The sequence below is a fragment of the Magnolia sinica genome, chromosome 18 (assembly GCF_029962835.1).
Source record: "Magnolia sinica isolate HGM2019 chromosome 18, MsV1, whole genome shotgun sequence".
Taxonomy (NCBI): Eukaryota; Viridiplantae; Streptophyta; class Magnoliopsida; order Magnoliales; family Magnoliaceae; genus Magnolia; species Magnolia sinica.
The window spans coordinates 28,193,566-28,221,065 of record NC_080590.1 but is presented as its reverse complement, the minus strand read 5'-3'; the positions used below and the strand labels follow the sequence as shown (position 1 = coordinate 28,221,065).

Genomic DNA, 27,500 nt, shown 5'->3' with positions numbered 1-27,500 from the left:
TACCATCTAAAATCATGTGAAGACATGCATAAAACATATAAAATCACTTGGTGGGGCCCACCTGAAATTTGGATGTGTCTGAAACTTGGTCTGACCCCTCATACAAGTGGGACACACATAATGGATAGGCTGGATTTGTGAACCACAAATGATTATGAATGTGTTGATGGAAGGTAACCCCTCTCAACTTTTCTATGTGGTGTGGCCCACAAAAGTCACGGATTGACTTAATTTTTAAGCCCTAGGCCCACTATGGAATGGTGCATCAAATTCAAGGTGTTGATGTTCGACATACATCACGGTGAGGCCCACAAATGTCGACCTCATGGGGAGTTCCCATGAGCTCGACCGTATAGTACCTTTTCCCACACACGCATATGTGTGTGGAAATGGAAATGGAAATGGTATTAGGTCGACCTCATGGGAAGAGCTGTGTGGGACCCACCATGATGTGTATTGAACATCAACACCGCATTTGATGGGTCCCCTTTAGGGTATGGGATATCCCAAAAATCAGCCGTATAAAGAACTCAGGTGGGCCAGCCCATCTAAAACCATGTGAAGACATGTCTAAAACATTTAAAGCACTTGGTGGGGCCCACCTGAGTTTTGAATGCAGCTGAAACTTGATCTAACCCTTCGTCCAAGTGGGACACACACAATAGATGGGATGGATTTGTGAAACACATCTCAGAGGACCCAATAGATGATTATGAATGTTTTAATGGGAGGGTAACCCCTCTCAACTATTGTATGTGGTGTGGCCCACCCAAGTCATGGATTGACTTGATTTTTAAGCACACAGCCCACCGTGGAATGGCGCATCTGACTGATGGGGTAGATGCTCGGCACACATTACTGTGGGGCCCACATAGCTCGATCTAAAAGGAAGTTGATAATATGATTTCCCATGTATATGAATTCTCAAAAAGTTCTCACGAGTTGCTTGGGAGAAAATTGTTTCCTTTTTCCATAGCCTACCAAAGTTTTGGATCAGGGTGAAAGTTGAGGTCGTGAGGTTTCATGAGGTGTTGCATCACGTGCATCATTTAGATTTTATGCTCATATAAGGGGAGATGAGTTCTGAAAAAGTTCTCATAAGTTTTTGTGAGAACTAGTGTGCATGCCATGAAACCTCTGGCCCAACTTTCATCCTGATCCAAAAATTTTAATGGGACATAGCAAAGAGAGGCAAATCAAGGGAGATAATTATTTTCTTTTTCCATAGCCAACCAAGATTTTGGATCAAGCTGAAATTTAGCCCTAAGGGTTTCATGGGGTGTCACATCACGCTTATACCAGTGCTTATGAATTATCATGAGAAATGGTTCCAACTGAGCATTTCATTGTATAGAGAGAGGCATGTGCACGTGCACACCATTGCACACGTGTCATGGACCCAAAATCTGAACGATTCATATGATGCGGCACCTCATAAAACCTCCGAAAACCAATTTTCACCTTAATCCAAAATTTTGCTGGGCCATAGCAAAGACAGAAGTAGATCAAGAGAGAACTATTTTCTTTTGTCATGGCCCACCAAAGTTTTAGATTGGGGTAAATGTTGGGGCCTAGGGGTTTCATGGGGCGTTACATCACGTAGACCATTCAAAGTATGAGTTCTCACGAGAACTCGTGATCACTAGTGCGCTGAGCATTGGGATATATATAGGGAAAAGGTACCATGCGCTCGACCTCACGATAAGCTCCCGTGAGGTCGAGCTGTGTGGGCCCCACCGTGATGCATGTCGACCATCAACACCGTGCATTTGATGGGTCCCCTCTAAATTATGGGATATCCCAAAAATCAGCCGTATACGGAACTCAGGTGGGCCATACCATCTAAAATCATGTGAAGACACCGTTAAAACATATAAAAGCACTTGGTGGGGCCCACCTGAGTTTTTTATGCTGCTGAAACTTGGTCTAAACCCTCATCCAAGTGGGACACACATAATGGATGGGCTGGATTTACAAATCACATCTTGGTGGGCCCAAAAAACTGATTATGAATGTTTTAATGGTGCACGGCCCCTCCCCACTTCTGTATGTGGTGTGGCCCACACAAGTCATGGATTGACTTGATTTTTGAGACCTAAGCCCACGATGGAATGGTGCATCTGACTAATGGGGTAGATGTTCGAAACGCATCACGGTGGGGCCCACACAGCTCAACCTCATGGGACGGACTCGTGAGGTCGAGCGCATAGTACCTTTTCCCATATATATGTGTGTGTGTGTGTGTGTGCGTGCACGCGCCACACTGTGATGCGTGTTGAACATCAACACTGTGCATTTTATTGGTCCCCTTGAAATTATGGGATATTCCAAAAATTAGCCCTATATGAAACTCAGGTGGGCCATACCATCTAAAATCACGTGAAGACATGCCTAAAACATATAAAAGCACTTGGTTGGGCCCAGCTGAAATTTGGATGTGACTGAAACTTGGTCTGACCCTTCATCCAAGTGGGACACACATAATGAATGGGCTAGATTTGTGAACCACATCTCGGTAGGCCCAAAAAATTATTATGATTGTTTTAATGGAGAGTAACCCCTCTCAACTTTTGTATGTGGTGTGGCCCACACAAGTCACGAATTGACTTGATTTTTAAGCCCTAGGCCCGCCATGGAATGGTGCATCTGACTGATGGGGTAGATGTTCAACACGCATCACAATGGAGCCCACATAGCTTAACCTCATGGGAAGTCCCCATGAGCTCGACCCCATAGAACCTTTTCCCATATATATATATATATATATATATATCCCAATGCTCAGCTACGAACTAGTTCGCATGGAACTTGTGCGAATTTTTTTGAGAACTCATTATACGTGATGTGATTCTAAAATCTGAATGGTCCACATGAAAAGGTGGCCCACACAACACCTCATGAACCCCCCCGAGCCCAATATTTACTTTAATCTAAAACTTTGGTGGGCCATGAAAAATGAAAACAGTTTCCTCCCTTGATTTACATTTCTCTTTGTTATGGCCCACCAAAATTTTAGATCAAGGTGAAAATTTATACCTTGGGGTTTCATGGGATTCCACATCACATGGACCGTTCAGATTAGACGCCCATAACACGTGTGAAAAGGTACGCACATGCATAAGTGCGCAGGTGAGCATGACTATATATATAAGGAAATGCTCATATAAGGTCAACCTCATGGGAAGTGTGGGCCCCACCATGATGTGTGTCAAACATCAACACCGTACATTTGATAGGTCCCTTTAGGTTATTGGATATCCTCAAAATCAGCCGTATATGAAACTCAAGTAGAGTGTACAATCTAAAACCATACGAAGATATGCCTAAAACATATAAAAGCACTTTTGGATGTGAACTTGGTTGACCCCTTATCCAAGTGGGACACAAACAGGATTTGTGAACCACATATTGGTGGGCCCAATAAATTATTATAAATGTTTTAAAGGGAGGGTAAACCATCTCAACTGTTGTATGAGGTGTGGCCCACCCAAGTCATGGATTGACTTGATTTTTAATCCCATGGCCCACCATGGAATGGTGCATCTGACTGATGGGGTAGATGTTTGACACACATCACGGTGGGGCCCACACGGCTGGACCTCATGGGAAGTTCCCATGAGGTTGACATTATAGTACCATATCCTACACACACACACACAATACAGGAGCTAGCTAAGTCTAACCCCTCCATTGAGGAACATAAGCTTTTGATTTTAAAAAGAAAATGGGATGGGCCTCGCCCTTTTAACTGAGAGTATAATTGTCTTTTTAATTCTTTCAAGTGAGCATCCCACTTCCACATCTCTTTTTACTGTATTCATTGGTTTAAGATTTTAACAAGTGGTCCGTGGTTTAGTAGTCCAGAGCACTCATCTATTGCAACCCACTGCGGATGGAGCACGCCCACTACAAATCTCTTCCGTAGGATGTAAGCTTCCTATTTTTGGAGCGAGATACAACAATGTTCTTCCTTCAACTATAAAAAGGCCCCATGATTTGTGGCTAAGACGTCCCAGTTTATGAAAGTTTTGGTGGCATGGTCCACCCACTGTGAGATGCAATAGACCCAACTGATTGGATTACCTAACCAGCTGCCCCACTTGACAAAATTGAAAACATGAGTACATCATGTGGGCCCCACTCAAGCGAGATTATAACCCAATCAATGAAGATTATATATATAATCTATTACAATCAATTACAACTAGGAAATCAATTCTATCTTAGTATTATTCATAGAGAAAAATCTATTACTTTATATTAAACTTGTAATAATATCAATTTCCAGTAGGGCTCTCAAATGGGCTGGGCCCACTTCAGTCTATTCTATGGAAGACTACCCAAGAGCCGGCCCATTTATTGTCAGGCAGGCATGGGTTGTGTCTAAGAGCCTGTCAGCCTGCCTGGCCCATCTTGGGCATTTTAGGGTTTCAAGGACACTTTGGCCAGGGAACACCTGATGAACGGCCCAGATCTTGCATAAAGGTGGGCCACGGGGCCCATCACGTGTTTTAATCCAGCACAGGCTCAGACACCTTACCTGGGCCGATGATAGCCCAAATATCCAAGATCTGGTCTTTGAGCCGCACAAGGCATCGGAATCCTATACACAAGAGTCATGCAAAGAAGATTTTGACGATTATGTTGCGTGCTTTTTACTTGTTTTACGAATTGGACGGTTAGGATCATTCTATCAATGTTCATATAGGTTTATTCTCCATCCACAATGGGATCCATCGTAATGGTCTGGATTGAGGTATATGTAAACAAGTGTACGGTCATGATTAGCCACAATTAAGTTGTGGCCGCAGCATATTATAATCTATCTTTAATAGATTAGATAATCAAGTAGAGTATTTTGGCAGACATCATTCGCATATCATCCAGATTAATGAGTTTTCTTTCTGTTGGTGGGCCCAACACCATTACTTTAGCTAGATGACTGAGAAGGTTAAGAGATGATCACATGCAGCCCCGTGTTTCCCACTATTGTATTACTGTTGTAGAACATCTGAGCCGTGCAAAAGGAAGGTCCCACCATGAAGATCATTTTGGTTGAAAATCAGGCTAACCCACTGATCGGGTGGGCCACAGTGTCAAAATAAATGGACAGCCAATGATCTGACTTAATGCACAGTAATGTTGTAATGAATGGTTGGATCAGTACCAGTTTAATTTTCAACTTCATTGTGAGGCCCAGCTTCTCCACCGTTCGGATGTCTTGCACGTACGACGCTTTAGAGAGAAACACGTGTCTTTGTGAAAGTACACATGCACTCATCAGTACCAGAATGTGAAAAACGAAAAGTAGTTGTTCCACGTGTCACCACCTAAACGGTGGGAATCAATTATAAGACTCAAGTGGGAAGATGCACAAACTTTCATGTGAAGGAAAAAGTCACAGAGAGAGGGACTTTAAATGGACGGTGGTCCCTCATTTGGTGGCGTATTGGGTGGCAGAGAGAGTTTCTAGGAATGTGTAGACCTACACTATCTTTGAGGAAAAAAATTAGAAAAGAAAAGAAAGATCTGATCTTATAGAGCCAACGTTATTGCAAGTTACTGTAGTGTCGAGTAAAAATGGGCCCACCATGATGAATGCACGAGATCCAATCCAAATTGATGCACCGTCCAGTGTTTGATCTTGACCGTAGAAATGAGACCAATCGAAAACTTGTGTGAGCCACGGCAGAAGGTACCGTTGGCCAAAATAAAACCTTCTGATTAAGTGTGCGGGGCCCACCATGCTGTTTATATTCCAAAACTCAGGTGGGCCATAGATTATAAAATTTAAGACTTTAGGCGTGATTTTACATTTTCTTTCTTGTGTTGTGGTCCACTGGAGTCATTGTCTGGCATTATTTTTTAGTACATACGGTGAACGTGAGGGGGTGAAACTTATGGACGGAGTAGATTCATGATCACATCACGGTGGACCCCACGCGGCTCGAAACTGTGTTCAAACCCCAAGAGAAAAGTCATTTGCTTGCTTGAGGCGTTAGTCACCCCTCCCCACAACGACTTTTACACCCAGCACAGGTGCCAGCCTGCCAAATGTGTGGGACATCTAAACCGTGAATATTGTAGCCCCCACCGATGAGACTGGTCTATTCATCAGGTGGGCCACAAATCTAAAGTAATTTTTTTAAACTGTCGGTTTTTTTCATAACAGGGTAGCCCGCCTGATAGACGGACTAGATTCCTTTTCCTGTATGGTCATCGTAGCTTTTAGGGCCACCTCATGTGCGGATCAGATTCATAGGTTAGCACGTGTGCTACGTGTAAGCGTGCGTGTGGGGATTAGCAAACCTTGGAAGAATTGATCACGTGATCCCATGTGATTCATGGTGCATCGCGCTCCCTCGTTGGAAAACGTTCATCGTGACGTGAGCATCTAACGTGCACTGGATGGGCTCCGAACCATCATCCGCTCATCACACGTAGGTAGAATAATTATTCGAAGTGTGAAAAATCCAAGGGCCCACGTTCATTGTTTCAGTTGGTTGGTGATGACATTTCTGTTATACGGTTTAGATTTCAGTATCTCTCCAGATTTTGGGACAGACAGCTGGGCCATTCGGCTAGGATGGCCCAAATCAAGTAATCTCGTAGCATTTCAAAAAGGTTCAGTGATGTGCTGATGCAGGGGAGGACGTGAGCTCGAGCACCGTCTTCCTCAAAAGGATAACTATTCTGAATCCACGGAACTTCCCAGGACTCCTCACAGAGACTTCTCGAATCCACGAGAAAAGAAAAATAAGAAATATAAAGAAATTCTAATAAATTCGAATTTGATTAATAAATCAATAAAAACAAGTTCACAACCTTTTAAATAGTGGTACCAAGCAATGGGAAAGAAATCAGAATCAAATTACAACTAAAACTCCTAAAATTTGCGACTTACTATAAATAGTAAACTTACTATTTATAGAAAGTCATGATATCTACTAGTGCGCAAGGTTGTCGGCCAAAAATAGTAAGTGTCCTATTTGGCTTCACCAAACCGTTCTCCTAATTATTCTAAGCTCTTTTCACGTTGGGCGCAACTCCTAAAGCTCGACGGAATCAAATTAAAACTTACTATTTATAGTAAAAACGAAATTATAATAGGAAACGACCGTCGATCTAAGGATTTTTCACAAATCCGGGCTGCGCAACCCAGCATAGCTGGGTTGGTTGGCTAAAGTAGCTCGTTCTACCCCAAAATCATATATTTTACGTCAGGTAACTCATTCCGGATTGCGAGATACGTCCGATCTAAGGTCCGACAGTCCGGATCACTTCTGTCGTCGACCGGGCCTTTTCTGATCCATCTTGGCCATGAAACTGTCCGCGACCCTCTCTACATCATGTGCGCTTGACTACCGTTAGTTAATGGTGCCAACATCACAAACTGTAGACTGAGGATTGTTGATGATGGATCCCGTCCGTTTAATTAGTGGACAATCTATTGGATGATCCACATGCCAAAATTTAAGCCAATTCCACATTCATAGGTATTTGATCTGTCATCAGATTTTCAACGGTTAAGAAAAGTTCAGTTCCACGATCTAGAAATATGGAATTTTTAGGTCACCCTGGATCGTGGACACATTTTTCCAGTCATGAAGATCTTAGGGCTGGACCATTTACTGAATGGTAGTGAAACATGCTGAATTAAAATTGTAGGTGTATAAATTAGATGATGCTCGGGAAACTCGGATTTTCAGTCTGTCAGTGATCCAATCCCTTAGTGTAGTGGGCCCATTGTGGATAGAGAATTCCTGAAAATCTTCTCAACAGAACAATCATAACCTTCACTTAATATATATATATATATATATATATATATATATATATATATATATATATATATATATATATATATATATATAAAGCAACAGTCAATGGAAACTGAAAAGAAAAGTCTGTAGATTGATGGCTGAGATCTTTCAATATGGGAGGTTTTTTGGTGTATGATCCTCCACGTTGGCTCCGAAAAAAACAAAGATCTGGATCACTCAAACAAGGATCACAAAAGTCCACGTGCTACTTCATTAGTTCATTTCCCAATCCTCAAGACTGCAAATTGCACCTCAATGGAAATAGTTGGACTACCTTACAGTGGACGGTTGTAACCCCATAAAACACATATTTATTAGACCATCAGGCTGTGATTTGTAGACATCTATAGATCTAATTTGCGCCATTGGCTAATTTATGTTGTAACCGTCTATTTGATGTTCTCCGAAAAGCAAGTTAGCTTCATGATCGGATGCAATTTTTGGAGTAATGACACATTTATTTGGTTAAATATAAATTTTAAAAAGTTAATAAATATGGTATCAAATAGAAAATTTTACAGGTGTGTTGGTGCTTTATTAAGTGCAAAGTGAGGGTTCCAATCCTTGCCCCAGTGTTAGACCCACTCCCAGGAGTTTCAACACGAGGCCGTGCATGGGCGTTTAGGGGTGCGTGTGTAAGATTAAAAAAAAAAAAAAAAAGAACAGACCCATTGTCAGTACATACTCCACTGTTAGCCACCTTCGGCATCAAGACCTCACTCATGTTAAAACAAGGTATCTTCACTCAGTCTACCACTTGAGGTAAGGATCGAGGTCATTTTAGCACTTAGTTTGAATTTATTAAGGAGGGTGTAATTAGAAATGAAGCAAGATCTAGCTAGAGATTAGACTATGCTGGCACCTAATGTGTGCTGATAGAGAGTGATTGAGACATAATTATACATGTGACAATTGTGATGACTATGATCTGAATTACATGCCACAATAATTTTATATAAAGTCTTCGTCACAGTACTAAATGAGAGTGACTGAGACATAACCATACACGTGACGGCAGCTGAGAATTGGATTATATACCACAACAAGTTTATATTGTTGAATGATTATCTTTATCTAAAAGATATAGGAATAACTGACACAAGACAAATGATAGTCTCCATTCATAATAATGTGATTGATGTTGTGAATGGGTGTGTGAACATCCTAAAGAGCTATAAGAGTCTCCTCTGGAAATGAGTCTCCACAAGTTTCCTTCCCATGTCTTTGCAAGTCCTATATATCTTGAATATTATAATTTAGAAGGAAGTATATAATTCATACATTCTTATCTCTGATTTCTTTGACTTGTTCTATTTTGTTAGAAAGTTCTCTATAAAATATATACATCAGTGTCATCTCTTAGAGATCTATTCAACACGTAGGCATATAAATTTTTATATTGATTTTAGATCTATATACTCACTATATCTTGAAAATTAATTTAGCATCTTTTTATCTATTATATTTATCTGAATATCTAAAAATTTATTTTAAGACATTGGCTATTTAAGTTAAAACATAAATCCATAAAATTTGATAATGTTTTCTTTCTTTTCTCATGATAATTATCTGTTTCCAAGCATTAAGAAATCCACCTTTTGAACGTTTTATATTTAAGTAAATGTAAGCCAGCATGTGAGTATCACGGCTGGGAAAAGCATAAAAGACTTTCTCATGCCCTTAAGCTGTAAGGCTACGAGAAAGACCAACATACAAAGAGAGTCGGTGGGCGTGGCGGAAAGTTTAAAGTTTCGTTTTACGTATTCGCCGATGTTGACATCCACGATCAATCATGCATATATTCGATTCGAGACGTCAGCACCATGTCTCCAAATAAAAGAGAGGAGATTGTTTGCTATGTCGCGACTCAGGTTCACTACCATATGTCGCTACATGTTGCCCCAAAACGCAAAGATGGTTGGATGATCAAAAGCGTCCAACCTGCCTCACAATCATTTCATTTCAGTTGAATCTAAGCTATAAAATTTCAACCATCCACGTTCGACTAAACTCATTAAGATCTGTATATGAACATAATCGTTTACTATGCAACGTCTGATGATGAAGAACGCAAAATGTAGACGGTTTGGATCATCCGCCCATCTTTGCATGTGGACCCCAGCGGGTTAACAGACTGCGACGGATTCGGTAGTGACCCCTCCAGTACCGAGCTCAGTACTGGTTGGTGTTGGAAAAAGCTATGTGGCCTCACCATGATGTCTGTGTCTTATCCATACCGTCCGTCCATTTTTCCAAATCATTTTACAGGATGAGATAAAAAAGAAAAAATGTAAGAGATCCATACATAAGGTGAACCACACCAGAGTAAATAGTGGCAATTGAACGGCCACCACTAAAAACTTCTTAAGGCCGTTAAAGTTTTAAATCATACTTTTGTTTTCCCTCCTTCCAAGTCTGTGTGACTTAATCAATAATTTAGATGGCAAATAAACATTACAGTGAGCCCTGGGAAGTATCTAACGATGGACATTCAATCACCACTATTTCCTGTGGTCTGGTCCACCTAAGATTCGCATCTACCTCATTTTTTGGATCATGACTTGAAATGATTGGGAAAATTGAACGAACGACCTAATAAGACACATACATCATGGTGGGCTAACAAAGCTTTTCAAGCATGGATCTCGGTACCGGACAGGTCACTACCGAAGCCGAGTCCGTGACACATGCCCATGATCTTTAGTCGCAATTAGAAAGAAAAAAAAAACGAACAAAAAGACCCTACGAGCTTCCTTTCAAAAGCCACGTTAATTGCATTTCTTTCACATAAAAGGTCCATCAATGTCACAGCCACACCGTATCTCTGTCCTTCGCATGAATTGCAGAAGTAACGTGATTGCGAACTTCAGCTACGTGTCATGTACGTGGGACATCTGATCCTTCTAAAAGGACAGTGATGCCATGAACACTATCCTTAGAGAAAATAAAAACTATCACCTAATTAAGTGGACCACACAGTTACATTTATTCAACAACGCCCCTCCATTGATTTCTATAGTGTGGCGTATCAGATAAATGTATCAGAGCATCTTTTTTTCCACAAGATTATCTGGATGCTACCACCATTTTCAACGGTCGGATGTTATACACATATGAATGTTCAGGGGAACTGGTGCACGGTATCATTTCTTTCTTCTTCAACATATGGATGTGAACATTTCTCTCTGTAACGAAAATTACTAACATCTCTCTCCTTACAGCCCAACCCAAAAACCCATCACAAGCAACGTGGCCCACCAAGCTCTACCTGCGTAACCACAGAACGAAGAACGTGATGAGAAAAGGGTATCTATAGAGTCGACAATCCTACTAAACCGTGGCACGTGTGGTAGACGTGGCGGTATCGCAGCAATCCGAATTCTCTAGACCAAGGGACACAGTCGTGGTGGAGAACAGAGAGTATTGGCGGGGTACCATCGTCTTTAACAACGACCATCCGATGTCCACCAAGTGAACGGTTAGGATTGTCTGATCATTCGTGAATTTCAAGACACGCTTCATCCACAACGGTGGTGATGATTAAAATAGTCCGGATTGTCAATTCACCGGCTGGGCCAAATGCATGCACACGTGCCCCGTACACGCGGCGAGCTTGTATCTTAATCCAAACCGTCCAAATCATGGTCTTAATCGAATTGATTGGACGATCCTAACCATACAATCAACGAACATCTGATGAATTCCAACAATTCATATTTTCCCTTGTTGAGTTACCGAACCTTGAGAGGGTGGGCATGTTTTGGACAGTCCAGATTGAGTTACATGCGTGCCACGTGTATTAGTGCACAGGTGCGCGTCTAAGATGCGAGTACAAAAACGAGAAACCAAAACGTACCCGCGATTGAGAATCCGCCCCTCGGTCGTACGGCGGCGTTCCAAAAGGCCACCTGCCCGTAACAGTCCGAGCTCGTATTCGCGCCGCTCTTACAGACGCAGACGAAGTAGTTCCTGGGAGGAGTGTACCCGCACACTCCTTCGCTTTTCTCGCACGCGGCGCACGCAGTGGCAAAGTTGTAATTATCAAACCCGCCAGGGCTAAACTTCAACGCCACCCCGTACTCCCACCGGCTAGGGTCCGTCTGGTAATCTCCCAGCGATACAACCGACGCATAGGCAGCGCACTTTAGCCCCTGCAGGTCGAGATCCCCGTGGGGACCGAGATTCGCAGGAGAATACACACAGCAGGAGTTGCTGGGCGCGAAGAGGGGGAGGCCGAGGGAGCCGACGGACGGACAAGTGTACATCGCGGCGCACAGATGGGAGTTGGAGGAGTCGCAGAGGGGGCTGCCTTTGAAGAAGAGAGAAGAGGAGGGGTTGGCGCAGGATAAGAGGAGGAAGATGGAAGGGCCAAGCTGGAAGGGAGCGGCCCAATCGATGCCGAAGTTGGGACAGGGTTGCATGGAAGAGCAGGTGGACATGAGAGGAGGGGTGATGATTAAGGTGGAGGTGGCGTAGGATATGGAGGTGATGGGGTAAGAGCCGGTGTGGGTTGTGAGGATGAGCTGGTCGTTGGGTGCGCACGATACGGAGGGGTGGAAACGAGGGGAGCCGCAGCCGGGGCCGGTTCCCAGAGGGTATTTGACAGGGAGGGAGCCGCACGTGCTCTTGCAGGCAGGGATGGTGGCTAACGTGAGCGGGGGGAGGAGGAGGGTGAAGAATAGGAGGGTGATGAGTTCCATGGGAGTAAGAAGGTAGAGGAATCGAAATCGAGTAGCGCTTCGTGTTTGGGTTAGAGAGTGGTCTCATGGTTTTGTAACTTGTATAGTAAGCGAGCGTTGTGGGTCCCACTTGAATTACTTTATAGGTGTACTGTCCCGCGCAACACACGTGTCGAACTATCGTTTGAGTAAGAGATCCGGTCGTTCATCAGCTAGCCCACCGTCAGACCGGTCCACTCAGCAGGGAAATTTGTCGTTTGTTATCAACCGTCCATTTTTGCCAGACGGCTGTGGCTTGCCTGGTGAACAGACCAGTCTGATTTCTGGGCCAGGCCTGCTCACAAAACCACCTCATGTGATACTGTGCATGCTAAGTTGGAATTTGTGCAGCGAATGCCCCGTCCAGCTCATGCTAGTACCTTTGTCATTCCTAAATTGTTATCCATCTGTGCCGTATATGTGACCATTTGGCTTGATCCGCACCGTCCATCGGCCCAAAAACGCGAGCAATAACATGATCCAGCTGTTGTTCTGGTAGCATGCAAACCTGCTAAATGCAAACCCACTGCCTCTTTCCATCTAACCATTAAATCTGACGGTCAGAATCTTCCTGTGATTACAAAATTTTGGTCGTCTCGATCCACGAAGGCCCATTGGACGGGCAGTTAAGATCAGTGAACGACTATGGCCCTGTGCAGCCGAGATGGACGGATGGTGCTCTTCGACTCTTTAAAAGCAATGATCACATACAGCCAGTAGCATGCAGCACATTCTTTTGCAGCCAACAGGTAATATATTTACAACATCCGAGCCATCAGGTAGGCATGCCCCACCCTGAGATCACCTGGTGCAAAAATCAGGTCTGTCCCCTCACAGGTGGGCCATTAACATCATAGACCGACCTGATTTCAAGCAAGACCTTAATGCACAATTTTCCAAAACCTAGGCCCGATCAGGCCCATACCAGATTGGCTCGAGGACGACCTGTATTTGGCCAGTTAGCGGGTCCCACAAAACGTTTTCTGTGGGCTGGGTATACTCGAGCAGAATTGTTGAACGTACCACGTAGCTTCTATATATAGCGTGCAAGCGGAATTTTTTGGACGCGGAGCTCACCGTGCTATAGCATGGTGTAGGTACTCTGTGGGGTCCACCGTGATGTATGTGATTTATCCACGCTGTCCATCCATTTTTCAGATCATTTTAGAGGGTGACTGAAAAATTGAATTATATATACGAAGGTCAAGTGGAACACATCACATAAAACAGGGGGATAATGACATCAACCGTTGAAATATTTCTAGGCCCAAATTGATGTTTATTTGTCATCCAACCTGTTCATAAGGTTATACAGGTTGGATGAATGAAAAAAACGAATATCAGGCTGATCCAGTACTTCTGTGACTATGAAGTAGTTTTCAACGGTAGACATTCAATTCCTATTATTTCCTTTGGTGTTGTCCACTTGAATGTTAGATAAACTTAAAGTTTTGTCCCATGCCTTAAAATGAGTTGAAAAAACGTATGGACGGCGTGGATCGGATCCAAAGAGTATCGACACCACACTTAGTCTGGTGAGCTCCTCAGTATACAAACGCGTTGGAATTTTTTACGATCGGCAGCCTGGTTGTATGATTGCATGACGTGTGAACTTTCACATCCATTCATTTTTTTTTTTATCCTGCCGCTTGTGTCAATATCTGATCCGTTGAATCGAGTGGATACATCATGTTGATCATCTCTTTTAAAAATCAGGGAAATCCACTGATTGGGAGTCGTACTAGTACACATGAGCCATTGAATCGTCTATACTTTCATTTTGACCTTGTGTCCAGCTCAAATGAGTGGACCAGTCTGATTTTCGCACCATGATCAGTACGGGCGGCCCAAACTTCTTCACGGTTCTGATATCATATGTATGTGACACGTGGCATGAAAGAAAAGGGTGCATATAAATTCATGTTGCAATCGCTGTATGTGATCGTTTCTCATGTGAAGCATTTCCAATATTCGAAGTTGCTGAGTCGGAGCAGCACACGCGCGAGACTGTCGCCTCTGCCACGTTAGCAGTTTGTTCGGTCCGTACAGTTAGTCGGCGGGAATCTTCCTTCCTTGCGAAGGTAACTCTCCACGTGCCATTTGTGAGAATCTTCATGTGATTGCCACGTGCACCTTGAGGAGGATTCATTGGATCCTAACTCGAGGCTTTTCGTTGATCCTCACCGTTGGTCTGATGGGCCGCACCATGTATGGATTATGCCCTAATAATCTCGGTTGGTAGCATCTTTCAATCTGGTGTACATTCAACTGAAAAGAGGCCCAATTTCTAGCGGTTAGGATCTTTTGAGGAATTCCGAGGCACGATCGAGCAGCAACGGACCGGTGGTCCCGAATGTCAGCATCATGTGGCAAACATTTGGGTGATCAGGACTGTTGATCTTGGTGCGCTGCCACGTGGATAGGTTGTCGGCTCAAAATCTCAGTGATCGGACAAATCTGACCATCCACTCGTGAGTTTTAATGATTCAATGTGAACTCCTGTTCTGACCGTTCCTTCTGCAGAACACTTCTCAAAGGGCTCCCACTGACCACTCCCTTCTACTTTTGGAATTTGACCTGTTCACATCATGGCCCACCAGAACAACAATTCCCATCACCACATGCTTGCCACGTGCACCATGAGAAATCTATGCCGCTCAGATCAATGCCACGTGTCACACCTGAGGAACCGTAGGATCCTGATACATCTAGAATTGTGTCCTAACGTAGCCACTCCTGTACAAGTAGGGCCCATTTTCAGTAATCTGGACCATTTAGATGATGGGCCCCACATTGTATCGGGACCCTTAAAAAATTATAAAATGGAAGTGATGTAGGACATGACATGAATACATTCCTAACATAGTTGGATCAAAAGAAAGTGAACAGTAAGTTAACCATTAACTTTTAATACGGTTATTGTCATGGGGCTCACAACCTATCAATCTTTATTGCAATGGGTTATACAAAGTGAGTCATGCCTGTCCATTTTTTAGAAAATACATGCTTTTAGCTAAAAACAAAATATAAAACAAATAAGTAAATTATTTTTATTTTTAGTAATTTTGATTTTTTAATGTTTTTTTATTTTTAGAGTTTTAAATTTTCTTTATTTTTAAAAATAACTTATAAATATACTTAGGACTCTTTTAGAAAAAGTTTATTTAGAATTTTTATTTTTAGAAATTAAGTTTTAAAAGAACTTTATTAAAATTAAGATTTTTATTAGAGCTAGAATTTTGCTATTTCTAATAATTACGAATTTTGATTTAGTTTTTTTTTCTTTATAAATAATGTAACTGGACACATAATTACCAATAGAATCTATTTCTATTTTCTTATTTTTCCTAGTGTATTTGAGGTATCTATCTGAGGATGGACGGTGATGACTTCATCAGGTTCATCCCTGCGCAAGGATGGCCATGCACGTCTAATCTTTGGCCGTAGTCTCAACAATGCAAATTGCGGTTTTTTATTCTCAACCATGTATATGAACGTCAATGATCAGAACGTTAGAATCTACCCATCTGGGTGATTTTTGGGTCATTCGTCATCAACAGTGGGCCCATCATATCAACGTTCTAGACACCACTTCATGGGCCCCACTTGAATCGACTGGGCAAATCAGGACACTAAACACGTTCTGATGCCTTGAGACCCAATTCCTCTCAAACCCAAGCAAGACCGTTGTGACGACAGACCAACAGCAAGGCTTTAGAGCATTGGGAATGGACTTCGATGGAGGACCAGATCAATACCATTGAAAAAGATTTTAAAACAGAATAGACGATCCAGATTCAAGTAGAAATCTATTTCGATCTTTCACTGGTCTCGTATCGCATTTTCGAGGCCATTACCTTTCCTAAACTGATGCAAAAAACAGATGAATTGATTAAAAAAATCTGTTTCATATGAAGTAATATGGCTCCGTTTGGATGTAAAATTTTGATCTTTCATCTTCATAAATTAAGTGCCCATTACTCTGTTCAATTGTGCATGGACATGTTTGGAACCTCTATCTATTTGAATTGCAATAACCAGCCTAATAAAGTGGAAGTAACCGAATTGCAATTTCCTTTCGCATTCATATTCAGGATCTGCGCATGACGAGTAAATGTTGAAAATTCAATTCAGTTGTGCATGGACGTGTTTGGACGCACTATCAATTTGAATTGCAATAAACAGTCTAATAAAGTGGAACTAACCAAATTGCAAGTTCCTCAGCAATCATATTGAGGGCATGTGCTGTAAGCTGCAATCTGACTTCTCCTCACCGCGAAAACCAATAAACATCATTTTGTTATTTCCACTCAATTAAACCATGGGTCTGGTCCGACACAACTTCTGCCAAACCCCCTTTTCTACTAAAGGGATGATTTCTGTCTACTCGCTGAAAACAAATCTGACTGGTTTTCAGCTATTCTGCCCTTTTAGTGCATGTTTCCTCAAGTGGAGGATAAAAATGAGGCTGCCAAAGTGCATCCAAATGCATAACTCAAGAGAGTTTGTTTCAAAACAATGTTTAGGCATCAAAATCCCCTTTCAAGTGTGCGTCCAAACAGGTGCTATTGCAATTCAATTCACTTGGTCATCCAAACACAGCCTAGACGTGCAAAAACATTAAGGGTTGTTTGGATCTTAAGTTGCTTAAGATAAGCTACTTATGTCACGAGTAGCTTATCTTAGTTTCTACTTACTAAGAAGATAAGTATGTTTGGTAAACATCCTACTTGTCAGCTTCTCCTCTCTTCCGTCTCTCCTAATGCATCTCTTCAGCAACTAATGAAAAGTAGAAAAGCTAACAAAATTAACTGAAGTGATTAAGTACTTTTAAGTTTTTTTAAAAAAAAGAAATTACTTATAACTAATCCTAAACCAAACTTACTCTGAAATAAATCACTTATCTACTACTGTAAAAAAAGCAACTTATTTGTTGGTATCCAAACGAGCCCTAAATGTTCGGTGCTTTATCAACATGAAATTCTAAGCTTCCGTGCGTGCAGCCCTCACAGGTGGCTGAGTAGCTGTAGGGCACATGGAAGCATATCCATAACTAACACTGCTTGGAATGCTTCTAACTGAAAATTTAAGAGCAGTAAGCCTTGGCATACTCACATTCATGGGAGAAAAGGAAAAAACATGCAATTGAAAGGCCGGAGAAATTCATAAGAGATGCTAAGGCTAACTAGCAAGAGCAGGAATCCGAATCATGCTTTCTCCACACACAAAGGCATATGGAAGCATATCCATAACTAACAATGTGGGAGGGGGGGTTGTGTAAATCGATTTTGTCAAATCAAAGCTCTCTCCCACTAAGCCCTGAAGCTTGCCTCCATTCTCTTATTTTTGAAGGTTACCTGTAAGGACTTCCTCTCTCCCTCTCTAGAGTCAAGCTCATTCCGTTATAGATGCCATGACCTATAAAACAAAAAGGTACATGCTTTTTTAGTTATTTTTGGTTCTTTTGCTCCTTTATTTTGGTTCAAATATTTTCACAGAACAAGTGATGTTCACAAGAACTACAATTTCCTGAGATAACTATTTGTGATTTTTTATGTCTTATTAATTAGTTATTTGTTAGTTTAAACTACTAGTAATTAGTTTCTATTGGAACTATGTGAAAAGTCTTTCTAATTTCTTTATATCTAATGTTTCGTTGTTTTATTTAATTTTATTTATTCACGTAAATGTCCCCGTGCCTTTTTTTTTTAAGTTTGCCATGCCAGGCACCTTAGGACACTTTGGCACTTGGCACCATGCCATGTGTCTAGGTAACACTTCTAAGACACCAGAAGAAGCTTACTCAAGCAATCTCAGCAGGCTCTTCATATCAGTCGCTCATGAAACTACATCTGAAAAACAGAGAACATGTTTTAAGTTCTAGAAAAGAACCTATGGATAGCATAGGGGTGATGGCAATTTTTATATAGATGAACGGTAAAGAGTCAAAACTGCTTTTACATAAATTTTCTAAGAAACCAGCTACTTTCATGGGAATGGGAATCCCTGAATTATAAGCTTTGATTCCCACAGTTGGATGGCCATCTCGTCAACACATGTGTACTAAACTGTGGCTTCTGCCTAGAGGCAGCTTCTAGCGATTTCGAGAGCAGCCTCCACAGAGGATGCACTTTCAAGCTTGGCTTTGTCAACAGCTGGCTGGCTTCTTGCAAGTTTAGGCAGAAGTTCAAATTCCTGAAATAATATGAGCTTACAGTGTCAAACTGTCAGTGTTCAAATTATGTTAAGATAAGAGATGAACTGAAATGCAATCTGCATACCCTACATCAAGGGTGATTGAAAAACCTACTAAAAATGGGAACCACCTGCAACCAATTATCATTTTTATGTGCCAAAGGGATTCTAATATTAATTCGAACATGAATATGACTGCTTGTACAAGTTCAACCAAATATTTTTTTCATGTGCTTCTAATTCATCTTTGTAGTGTGGAGTGTTATCCTCACTAGAGGGTATAGCACGTGCAACATGTGGAGACAGTAGGGGAGAGGGAAAGGGAAGAGAGAGAGAGAGAGAGAGAGAGAGAGAGAGGGAAAGGGTGCGGATACATGTAGAGAGAAGGGACGGACGTCAAAATGGTTTCAATAGTGCATGACCCATCCTCACTTTTTCCAGTGTTGTGCCCACTCGAATTTTAGATCTGCCTTGTTATTAGGCTAACATCCTAACATGAGACGGTGCAACAATATACTCAGTAGATATCACACAGTCATCAAGGTGGGGCCCATGCAGCCTTTGTTGCATGGGCTCCCTAATAATATGTGTTAGTGCGGGCTTACACACAAAGAGAAGATGCGGGAGTGGGCTACTCGAACGAAAGAATTGAAACGACAAGCATGCCCTTAGTTGAAGGGGCAGACACATGTCACACATCCCATTTTCCTTTTAAAACTCAGTAAGTTTATGCCTTCCCTGACTAATTGGATGGGTAAATTGGTCAAACGCTACTACTAGTGTAGATAAGTCATTGACAAAAAACTAAGCAGCCCATGCCTCTACACACAGCTGCATGTGTCAAACCTGCATGCGTACAAACACCCGTGCAGCAGATCATGTGGGCCCCACCATGCAGATGACCTCATCCAAAAATCAGGTATGTTCATTCTTCAGGTGGGAACATGTATACATTGAATGTGTACGGCTAGAATTTTTTCATAAAACTTCCACGCTTATCATACCTATTCTTATTGAATGTGCAGGGCAAGCATTTTTTCTTAAAACCACTATTTTTATCATACATGAGTAGCCCACCCAGTCAGTTGACCTCCGGGCTTTTAGGATCAGCTCATCCCATGGTGCGGTCCAGTTGATGCATGGCTCAGATATCCCATGGAAGCCAGGTTTGCACATTTGAAAGCATCTAGAGAGGTGCCAGTGGGCTTAGCATGAAAGTTACATTCGGTATGCTGTTTTAGCTGGCAGATTCTTCAATTCTGCTGATCAGAGAAGCTTATTTCATGTAGTCTTTTTTCCGTAAAACAGAAACCCATTCTGTATCTAGAATACACATTCTAAACTCTTGAATCCTACGTTCAAAGGAAGAGAGCCCTCAAAATAACAACGGATTCAGATTCCCCTTGAGATTTAAAAATGCAATTCTGAACATACCTCAGGACTGCCGCTTTCAAGGAAAACTCCTTTCAACCTACCTGTGGTTGGTTGCCAAGAAATAAAAGTATCACTCCACTTATTGAGAGAGAGAGAGAGAGAGAGAGAGAGAGAGAGATGACATGATTATACCTGAATCCAGCCAGAAAGTAGCAATTTTTGGATCAAAATTTCCAATTTCAACTGTATCGCCGACTACTCAAGGGGGGGAAAAAAGAAGAGGAAGAAGGAATTATTACTACATAAGAAATGAACGAGATTCACAGGTATCAAATAACAAAACCAACTGGGGAGATAAGATTGCATTAATGTGTTACAGATTGTTACCATTGTCTCCGAAAAACTGCCACCAGACTTTCCTTTGACTCCCTTCATACTCAAAAACCCTTGAATAGAAGTATGGCAGGTAGTCGTATCTGAAAGGCATGTGAATCATCATTATTGGAAGTTCTGGTGAAAGCTGATCGCAAATCACATGTATCAAAATAATGATTTGATAAAGATAATTCGAACTTACGGGTGAGTATGTGCAGTTAGTAGTGCTCCAACACAATGTTGGGCTGATTTACGAGCATGATCAACATGTTCAACACGAGCAATCCGGTCATATATCTGCTAGGCAATAAACTTACCAGTTGACTTCTATATAAAAACATAGAAGCACTAAATTATTATTTTATTGTTATTTTTTAAAAAACTACCTTTAGTGGAAATGCTGCTACATCTCCAACAGCAAAAATACCTGGTATACTTGTTCGGAACAGACTATCAACCTGAGAAATTAATATCATAGGTTCAATTTAACTTTACATGCTAGAAGATGCTATTTTACATATTACCACAGCACTCTGACCCTTGTCATGAAAGAACTTTAAAGCATCAGCAGACATCATGGAGAAGAATCTCATTTCACTTTGAACTACTGGTAGAAACAATAAGTCCTGTATTTACATTTCTTTCATAAGATATTGAAAGACATGCAATAGAATGAGATTTCCCAGCTTGTATGTAGAATTAGTCTTGCTGGAATGCTTCATGATTAGTGATGTGAGTGACAATGTGTGGCTACATAGATAGTAAAATAAAAACAAGTACACCCATTTTAGCATTCTAATTACATCCAGTTCCTTGAAACCAACAACTGGGTCAAATTTTCAACACATGGCTAGTGATCAACTGCCTAATAGAGAAACACCACATGCTGCTGCAAACACATGCCATTTTAATAGTTTGGTAGAATGCTCAGTTTTCAACACATATTTGCATGAATTTATCACTCTTTCTCAATACTGATCTCATTTTGCAGAACACCGAGCTCAAAAATCCCAGCTGGTAACGTATATTCTCCTAATGGTGGAGGCCCGGTATCAAGTCTTACCATGGGCATTCGGGACAGTGGCCTCAATGCCCTTAACTAAATAAAAAAAAAAAATTAAAAATTTAAAAAAAAAAGAGAGAGAGCTTATTTTGCAGAGAAGCACAGTGAGTTATGGATATGCAAGAGGTGATGTATGAAGTAATGATAACAAAGGCTGCTCACTGCATGCCACTGAAAACAGAAAGATAGGGATCAAGGAATGGTATTAAGTGATCCATCCACCATTCACATAGATAGCTTCCCAGTAAATTGATGTATTGCGAGAACAATATATAATAAGGCAACCAAATTTGTGTGCATGAGTTTGAATGAGTATAAACAGGATTTTATTAACATTCCACTGACCTGTAATCCTCCAACGGTCGTGTTCAAGCCCACAGCCTCAAAGGGATCGACAACAGGCTTTGCTCCAATTCCAACAATAACCTACATTTAATGAACGATGTTAAATTTCATGAACCTCATCGCCTCATGTTTAAAGTGTTGAAATGAGCCTTATCCAATCAAATCATGCATCCAGTTTCACGTAATGGGTCATTGGATCCAGGGGATGAAAATTAAACATAACTGGATGTTCTGAAACTACAGTTGTAGTAGCTTATAACAAATTGAACTTTTGGTATCCCATGATGAATGTGCCAGTTGTTTTATGGACAAATAACTGATGAGAAAAAGTAAAGGGGGAACTCGAAAATTAGATAAACAACTTGGTCAGGTAGAAGCCTTGTAGTCCAATAGAAGTCATCTTGATATTATGCCTAAATGTGTTAGTTTAAAACATGCCTCCCACCATCCTCAATATCTTCTTATAGATATCTCAGTAGAAGATCTTCCCATCCTTAACTAGCACTAAACTAAGTCAAACAAGAATCAACAAGTTAGCATCATCTTCTAGCAAAGTTGGAGAAGATGCATCCATTCAAAGTCAGAATCGGTGGAACATAATCAATAGAAGCAGGATGCTAGAATAGATGTTGGGTTCAGAATTACAGGTCCTGTTAATTTTTTAAGTAAGTTAGCAATAGATATTATTTTCATAAAAATAATGACAACAACAAACAACAAATGTAATTATATTGATCACTAAGAATTGATAACTATGCTGGATATCATCAATTGAAACATAACATAATAAGCATGATTCAATATCATGATTTTCAGAGAGAAAAAAGGCTTTGGAAGAATAAAAACTCAAACTAAGGCTGGACACCTAGCCTCCTTATTTATATTAAGTGATGTCCCAAAATACCCTTGGAACCAAGGGCAAAAGAGAAAAAATAAAAGTAAGAAAAATAATAAGAGAAATAAGAGGAGAATGAGAGGCGCTCATGATCCACCAAAAAAGGCCCATTTGTCCAGAGAGAGCAGGCCTGCGGTCCAGAGAGAAGGCCAACGGTCCAAATGTATCTACACCCCCTCAAGTTGAGGCATATATATCAATCACGCCCAACTTTCCAAAAATATATTGTCCAACTTTAATGATAAGAGCCTTAGTGAAGATAACCACAAGTTGAGCAATAGATGGAATAGTGGGAGTAGAAATAATTCCAGCAACATCCTTCTCATGAACAAAGTGATAATTAGCTTCAATGTGTTTTATCAGCTTATGAAAAACAAAATTAGAAGTTATATTAATGCAGCAGCATTTTCACACCAGGCTCGAGTGGGGTCGCCTGTGGGATACAGGGGCACACTTGGGGTGGGCAGGGCCCACGGGGGAGGTCTCATGTTCGACCGGGGGTGATTAATGCACATTTTACACCGGGCTCGAGTGGGGTAGCTTGTGGGATGCGGGGACACACTCGGGGTAGACGGCCCGTGTGAGGCAGTACCTATGTGATTTGGGGCCCACGAGGGGGGTTCGACCGAGGTCCTAACCCATGAGATGTAGGGCTTGGGCTATGAGATAAAGGGATTAATTCGCCATGCTCTAACAGTTCGAGCTTTTAGAGCAAATGGTTAATTGTCCTACATCATATGTGCATTGCAACTTGATTGTCACAATACATAGGCACAAAAATCTTTATCGGAAATCCCAATTCCGCAACAAGACCTTTTAATTGTAAATTTTCACATGCAGTATTCGCCATAGCATGGTACTCGGCCTTAGCACTTAGTCGTACAACAACCATTTGCTTTTTAGTCTTCCAATAATGAGATTACCTTTGAAAACGGTACAGTATCCTATCGTAGAGCGTTGACAATCTAACAAGCCAACCCAATCTGCATCAGAATAGCCTTTAATATGAAGATTATTGTGACTGCTAAGTAAGATGCCACGTCCTGAGGAAGACTTAATGTAGTGTAAGATACAATGAACTGCCTTAAGGTAACTGGATCGCGGAGCATGCATGGACTGGCTAACAAAACTTACTACATGATATAAATTTGAGCAGGTAATAGTCAAATATATCAACAGACCAACCAAATATTAGTTATGATGACCATCAAGATTACCAATTGAAGTTAATAATTCAATGGCATATTTTTGTTGAGATAAAACAATGCCTTTTTTAAAATGAGAGACTTCAATTCTAAGAAAGTAATTTAGTATTCTCAAATCTTTTATGTTAAAAACCTTGCCTAGATAAAGTTTCAACTCATAAATTGCAATAGCATATCACTTATAACAATGATATCATCCACATGCGTACTACAATGATAATACCTAACAAACACAGAATGCTCAAGGTGGAGGCGAGTAAATCGAATACAAATTATGGCCTCACTAAACTTCTCAAACCAAACTCGCGAAGCCAGCTTCAAACTATATAAAGCATTCTTACAACAACATACCTTTCCTTCCACCCCTTTCTAGCAAATCTAGGAGGATGAAGCATATAAATCTCCTTAATCAGATCACCATTCAAAAAGACATTCTTAACATCTAATGGGTGCAACAACTGATTCAATTTAAAAGCAAGAAAAATTGTCATTGGTACCAAAATCATATGTTTGTTATATCCTTTACCTATAAGACGAGTTATACTACCATCGGGGTTGTACTTAAGAGCATAAAACCACCATATTATTCCCAAATGACAAATCAATCATGTCACATGTATGATTCCTCTCAAGGGTGACTATCTCCTCCTCCATAGATTGTGAGCACAGAGGAGAATTAAGAGTCTCTTTAATATTTTTTGGAATAGTGGAAGAAGAACACTAAATGGCAAACACAAAAGACCTATGAAGTGAAGAAAAAGAATAATAGGAAACAAAACATTCAATAAGAATAGAAGTACATTGTCTTTTGGCTTTGTTGATAGCAACAAGGAAATCTAAGGATGAGTCTAAATATGGATCGGTATAAATAGGCAAGATAATATGAGCATTATCAGTACTTGTCGCCAAAGGAGCATGCTTCGTGGTGACCTAAGGAAGAACTAGAGTACGAACATGCCTTCTTTCATACACCATTAACTTTGGTTTAGTCGATTGTAAATCGGAAATAACCTTATCTTTAACACTATCAGGTTTAGAATGAATAGAAACAATCATACTCAAGAACAACAAGATCCACAGAATTGTGCTTTCCCTGACCTATAGAAAAATACGAAATATCTTTAAAAAACTTAGCATCCACGGAGACGATGCTTTTTAGTGACTAGATCAAAACACTTATACCCCTTTTTTGAAGATGAATGTCCCAAGAAAATACATTTGACGGCCCGATTTGATAATTTATTTGATGAGGATCAGTACTATAGACGTAAGAAACAAACTCAATGACTTACAATGGGATTTCAATGATAGAATAGAACACCAAAAAATATTGAATAGGAGACTAACCAGAAAGAATCTTAGTAGGCAAACAATTAATCAAATAATATGCAATAAGGACAACTTCTGACCAAAATGATTTAGGAACAAACATGCCAATGAGAAAAGCATGAGTGAATTCTAGGAGATGCTTATTCTCTCTCAAAAATTCCAATCTGCGGCGAGATATAAGCACAAGCGGTTTGAGAACTAATACCATGCTCCTAAAGATAAGGCATTACAGAATAGGAAACATATTCCTTTATAGTTATACAAAGAGTAAATGTTCATATTAAATTGATTTTTAACGCAACTATGAAACACTTTTAAAATGGAGCCAGCCTCATCCTTATTTTTCATCAAATGAATCTACGTCATACGAGAAGCATCATCAATTACGAGACAATACTTAAATCCATTAGAACCAATGGGAGTTAGACCTCATACATCAGAATGAACTAAAGAAAATTATACTATTCTTTCTCCTGGGAGGAAGATAAATAGGCTTACAATGTTTGGCTAAAATACAAGTCTGAAATTATAAATTCTTAACATCACTAGAACTACCTAGAGCAACAAAGACCGTAAAATCAAACTAGAAGAGTGAACAAACCGATAATGCTAAATATGAAGCACTTCATTTTTTACACTAAGATGCTCGCTAAACTAACTTGATGAATTCAAATGAAGAATGTATAATTCATCCTTCTCATGTCCAACACTAAGAAACTTCTTCATTTTCATATCCTAAAAGACAAAATGATCAGGAAAAGTGTCACACTACAATTTAGCACCTTTGTAATATGACCAACGGATAACAAATTAGAAGTAATATTAGGAATGAAGGGCAAGGAGAACGATGGTGAAACGGAAACAATACAATTTTTCCCAATAGGTGTTAGGCTACCATCTATTAATTTCACACAACCTAAATTAGGATTGGAGGTAAATGGAGGAAAAGAAATAGATATACCGATCATGTGATCAATAGCTTCTAAATCAATTACCCAGGGACTTGATGCAAAAGTAGTGTCAAAGACTGAAAGTATTACCGGCCTAAACCAAAGATGCAAATGAAGAGACCTTATTATGAGTGATATCCCTTAGTAAGGCATTATACTCACTTTTCGAGGGATGAACCACATCACTAGTTGGTGGAAGCATGAGTGAATTTATCAATGGTACAACATACCCAACAATAACCCGACAATCCTAACCATCTGTAACTGTAAGATTAGCATCTCGACCATGAAGAACTCAACAATAATCAACGGTATGTCCATATCTACCACAATGAGTGCACAGACGATCCACCATGACCATGGCCAATACCATGATCACAACCTTGGCCACCATCACAATCTCCTCTTCCTATACCTCTATCTCGGCCAGCATCAGCATTATTAAAATTATTGAATCCTATCATTAGGACAGATTTCTTAGCCACAGTTGATCACATAGTTGTTTGTTCGACGCTTCTCATCTCATAAAAGTAAAAAAATATACATTGTTAAGTGAAGGTAAAGTAGGAGAACCAATAATCTGAGCTGGAACGGGCTTAAAATTAAGACCTGCTAACAATTCGAATATCTTTTTCTTCTAAACACTTCTTTTACATGCCTCTGTATCTATAGAACAAACAATTGAAGATCATCCGGGAAAGAAAATTCATGTCACAAATCATCTCAAATGACTAATCTCCTGATAAATGGTGTAAATTTGGGTCATATTATTTTGATTAGCATACAAATCATAAGCAGTCAATCAAATCTCACACACAGTGATAAACAGAAAAATTCATTTACTAACCTCTAGTTACATAGAATTCAAAAGCCAGGACAACTAAAAAATTGTTCAATTTCCACTCTCCATAAGAATGATCAGTCAGAAGAGGTTCCTACACACCACCATCTATATATTTTGACTTTTGTTTTCCTCCAACAAACATCTCAATAGCTTTTGACCAATGAAGATAATCGTTGGACTTAAGCTAATGAGTTGGAATCTGCAACATAGGATTCTCATAATGAACAATCAACCTCTTCGTCCTGGAGGTCGTGAGAACAATTGTCTTAGATGTTGATGATGAAGTGATATTTAATCCCAAACAATTAACAGAATACTAAATATCAAAAATTCACACCAATTAATTTAAAAAATTGTTATAACCAACTATAACTTACAGCAGTC

The 27,500-nt window shown here is 40.5% G+C and overlaps 2 protein-coding genes across 2 annotated transcripts in view; both read right to left on the bottom strand.

Annotated features, from left to right (window-relative positions):
• Positions 1-10,943: 10,943 nt before the first annotated feature.
• Positions 10,944-12,579, bottom strand: LOC131233434 (wall-associated receptor kinase-like 20). The gene is made up of 2 exons (XM_058230140.1): positions 11,680-12,579; positions 10,944-11,091 (listed from the first exon to the last, which is right to left on the bottom strand). The coding sequence occupies exons 1-2, from the start codon at positions 12,521-12,523 to the stop codon at positions 11,039-11,041; spliced, it is 897 nt and encodes a 298-aa protein (XP_058086123.1). The 5' UTR covers positions 12,524-12,579; the 3' UTR covers positions 10,944-11,038.
• Positions 12,580-18,394: 5,815 nt separating this feature from the next.
• Positions 18,395-27,500, bottom strand: part of LOC131232485 (monodehydroascorbate reductase, chloroplastic/mitochondrial) — a 33,618-nt gene continuing 24,512 nt past the window's right edge. The window contains exons 11-17 of the mRNA XM_058228748.1: positions 21,894-21,974; positions 20,872-20,943; positions 20,688-20,782; positions 20,498-20,586; positions 20,303-20,365; positions 20,171-20,211; positions 18,395-18,736 (exon numbers count right to left, since the gene is read on the bottom strand). Coding sequence (XP_058084731.1) covers positions 18,623-18,736; positions 20,171-20,211; positions 20,303-20,365; positions 20,498-20,586; positions 20,688-20,782; positions 20,872-20,943; positions 21,894-21,974 — 555 coding nt within the window. The 3' untranslated portion in view covers positions 18,395-18,622. The remainder of the gene's footprint in view (positions 18,737-20,170; positions 20,212-20,302; positions 20,366-20,497; positions 20,587-20,687; positions 20,783-20,871; positions 20,944-21,893; positions 21,975-27,500) is intronic.

Excerpts from the sequence above, each read along its gene's own strand:
- LOC131233434 (XM_058230140.1), bottom strand. The coding sequence starts at position 12,523 with ATGGAACTCATCACCCTCCTATTCTTCACCCTCCTCCTCCCCCCGCTC. Across the intron at positions 11,092-11,679 it reads GGGCGGATTCTCAATCGCGG|GTAGAGCTTGGTGGGCCACG; the intron begins GTACGTTTTGGT and ends GTGGTTACGCAG.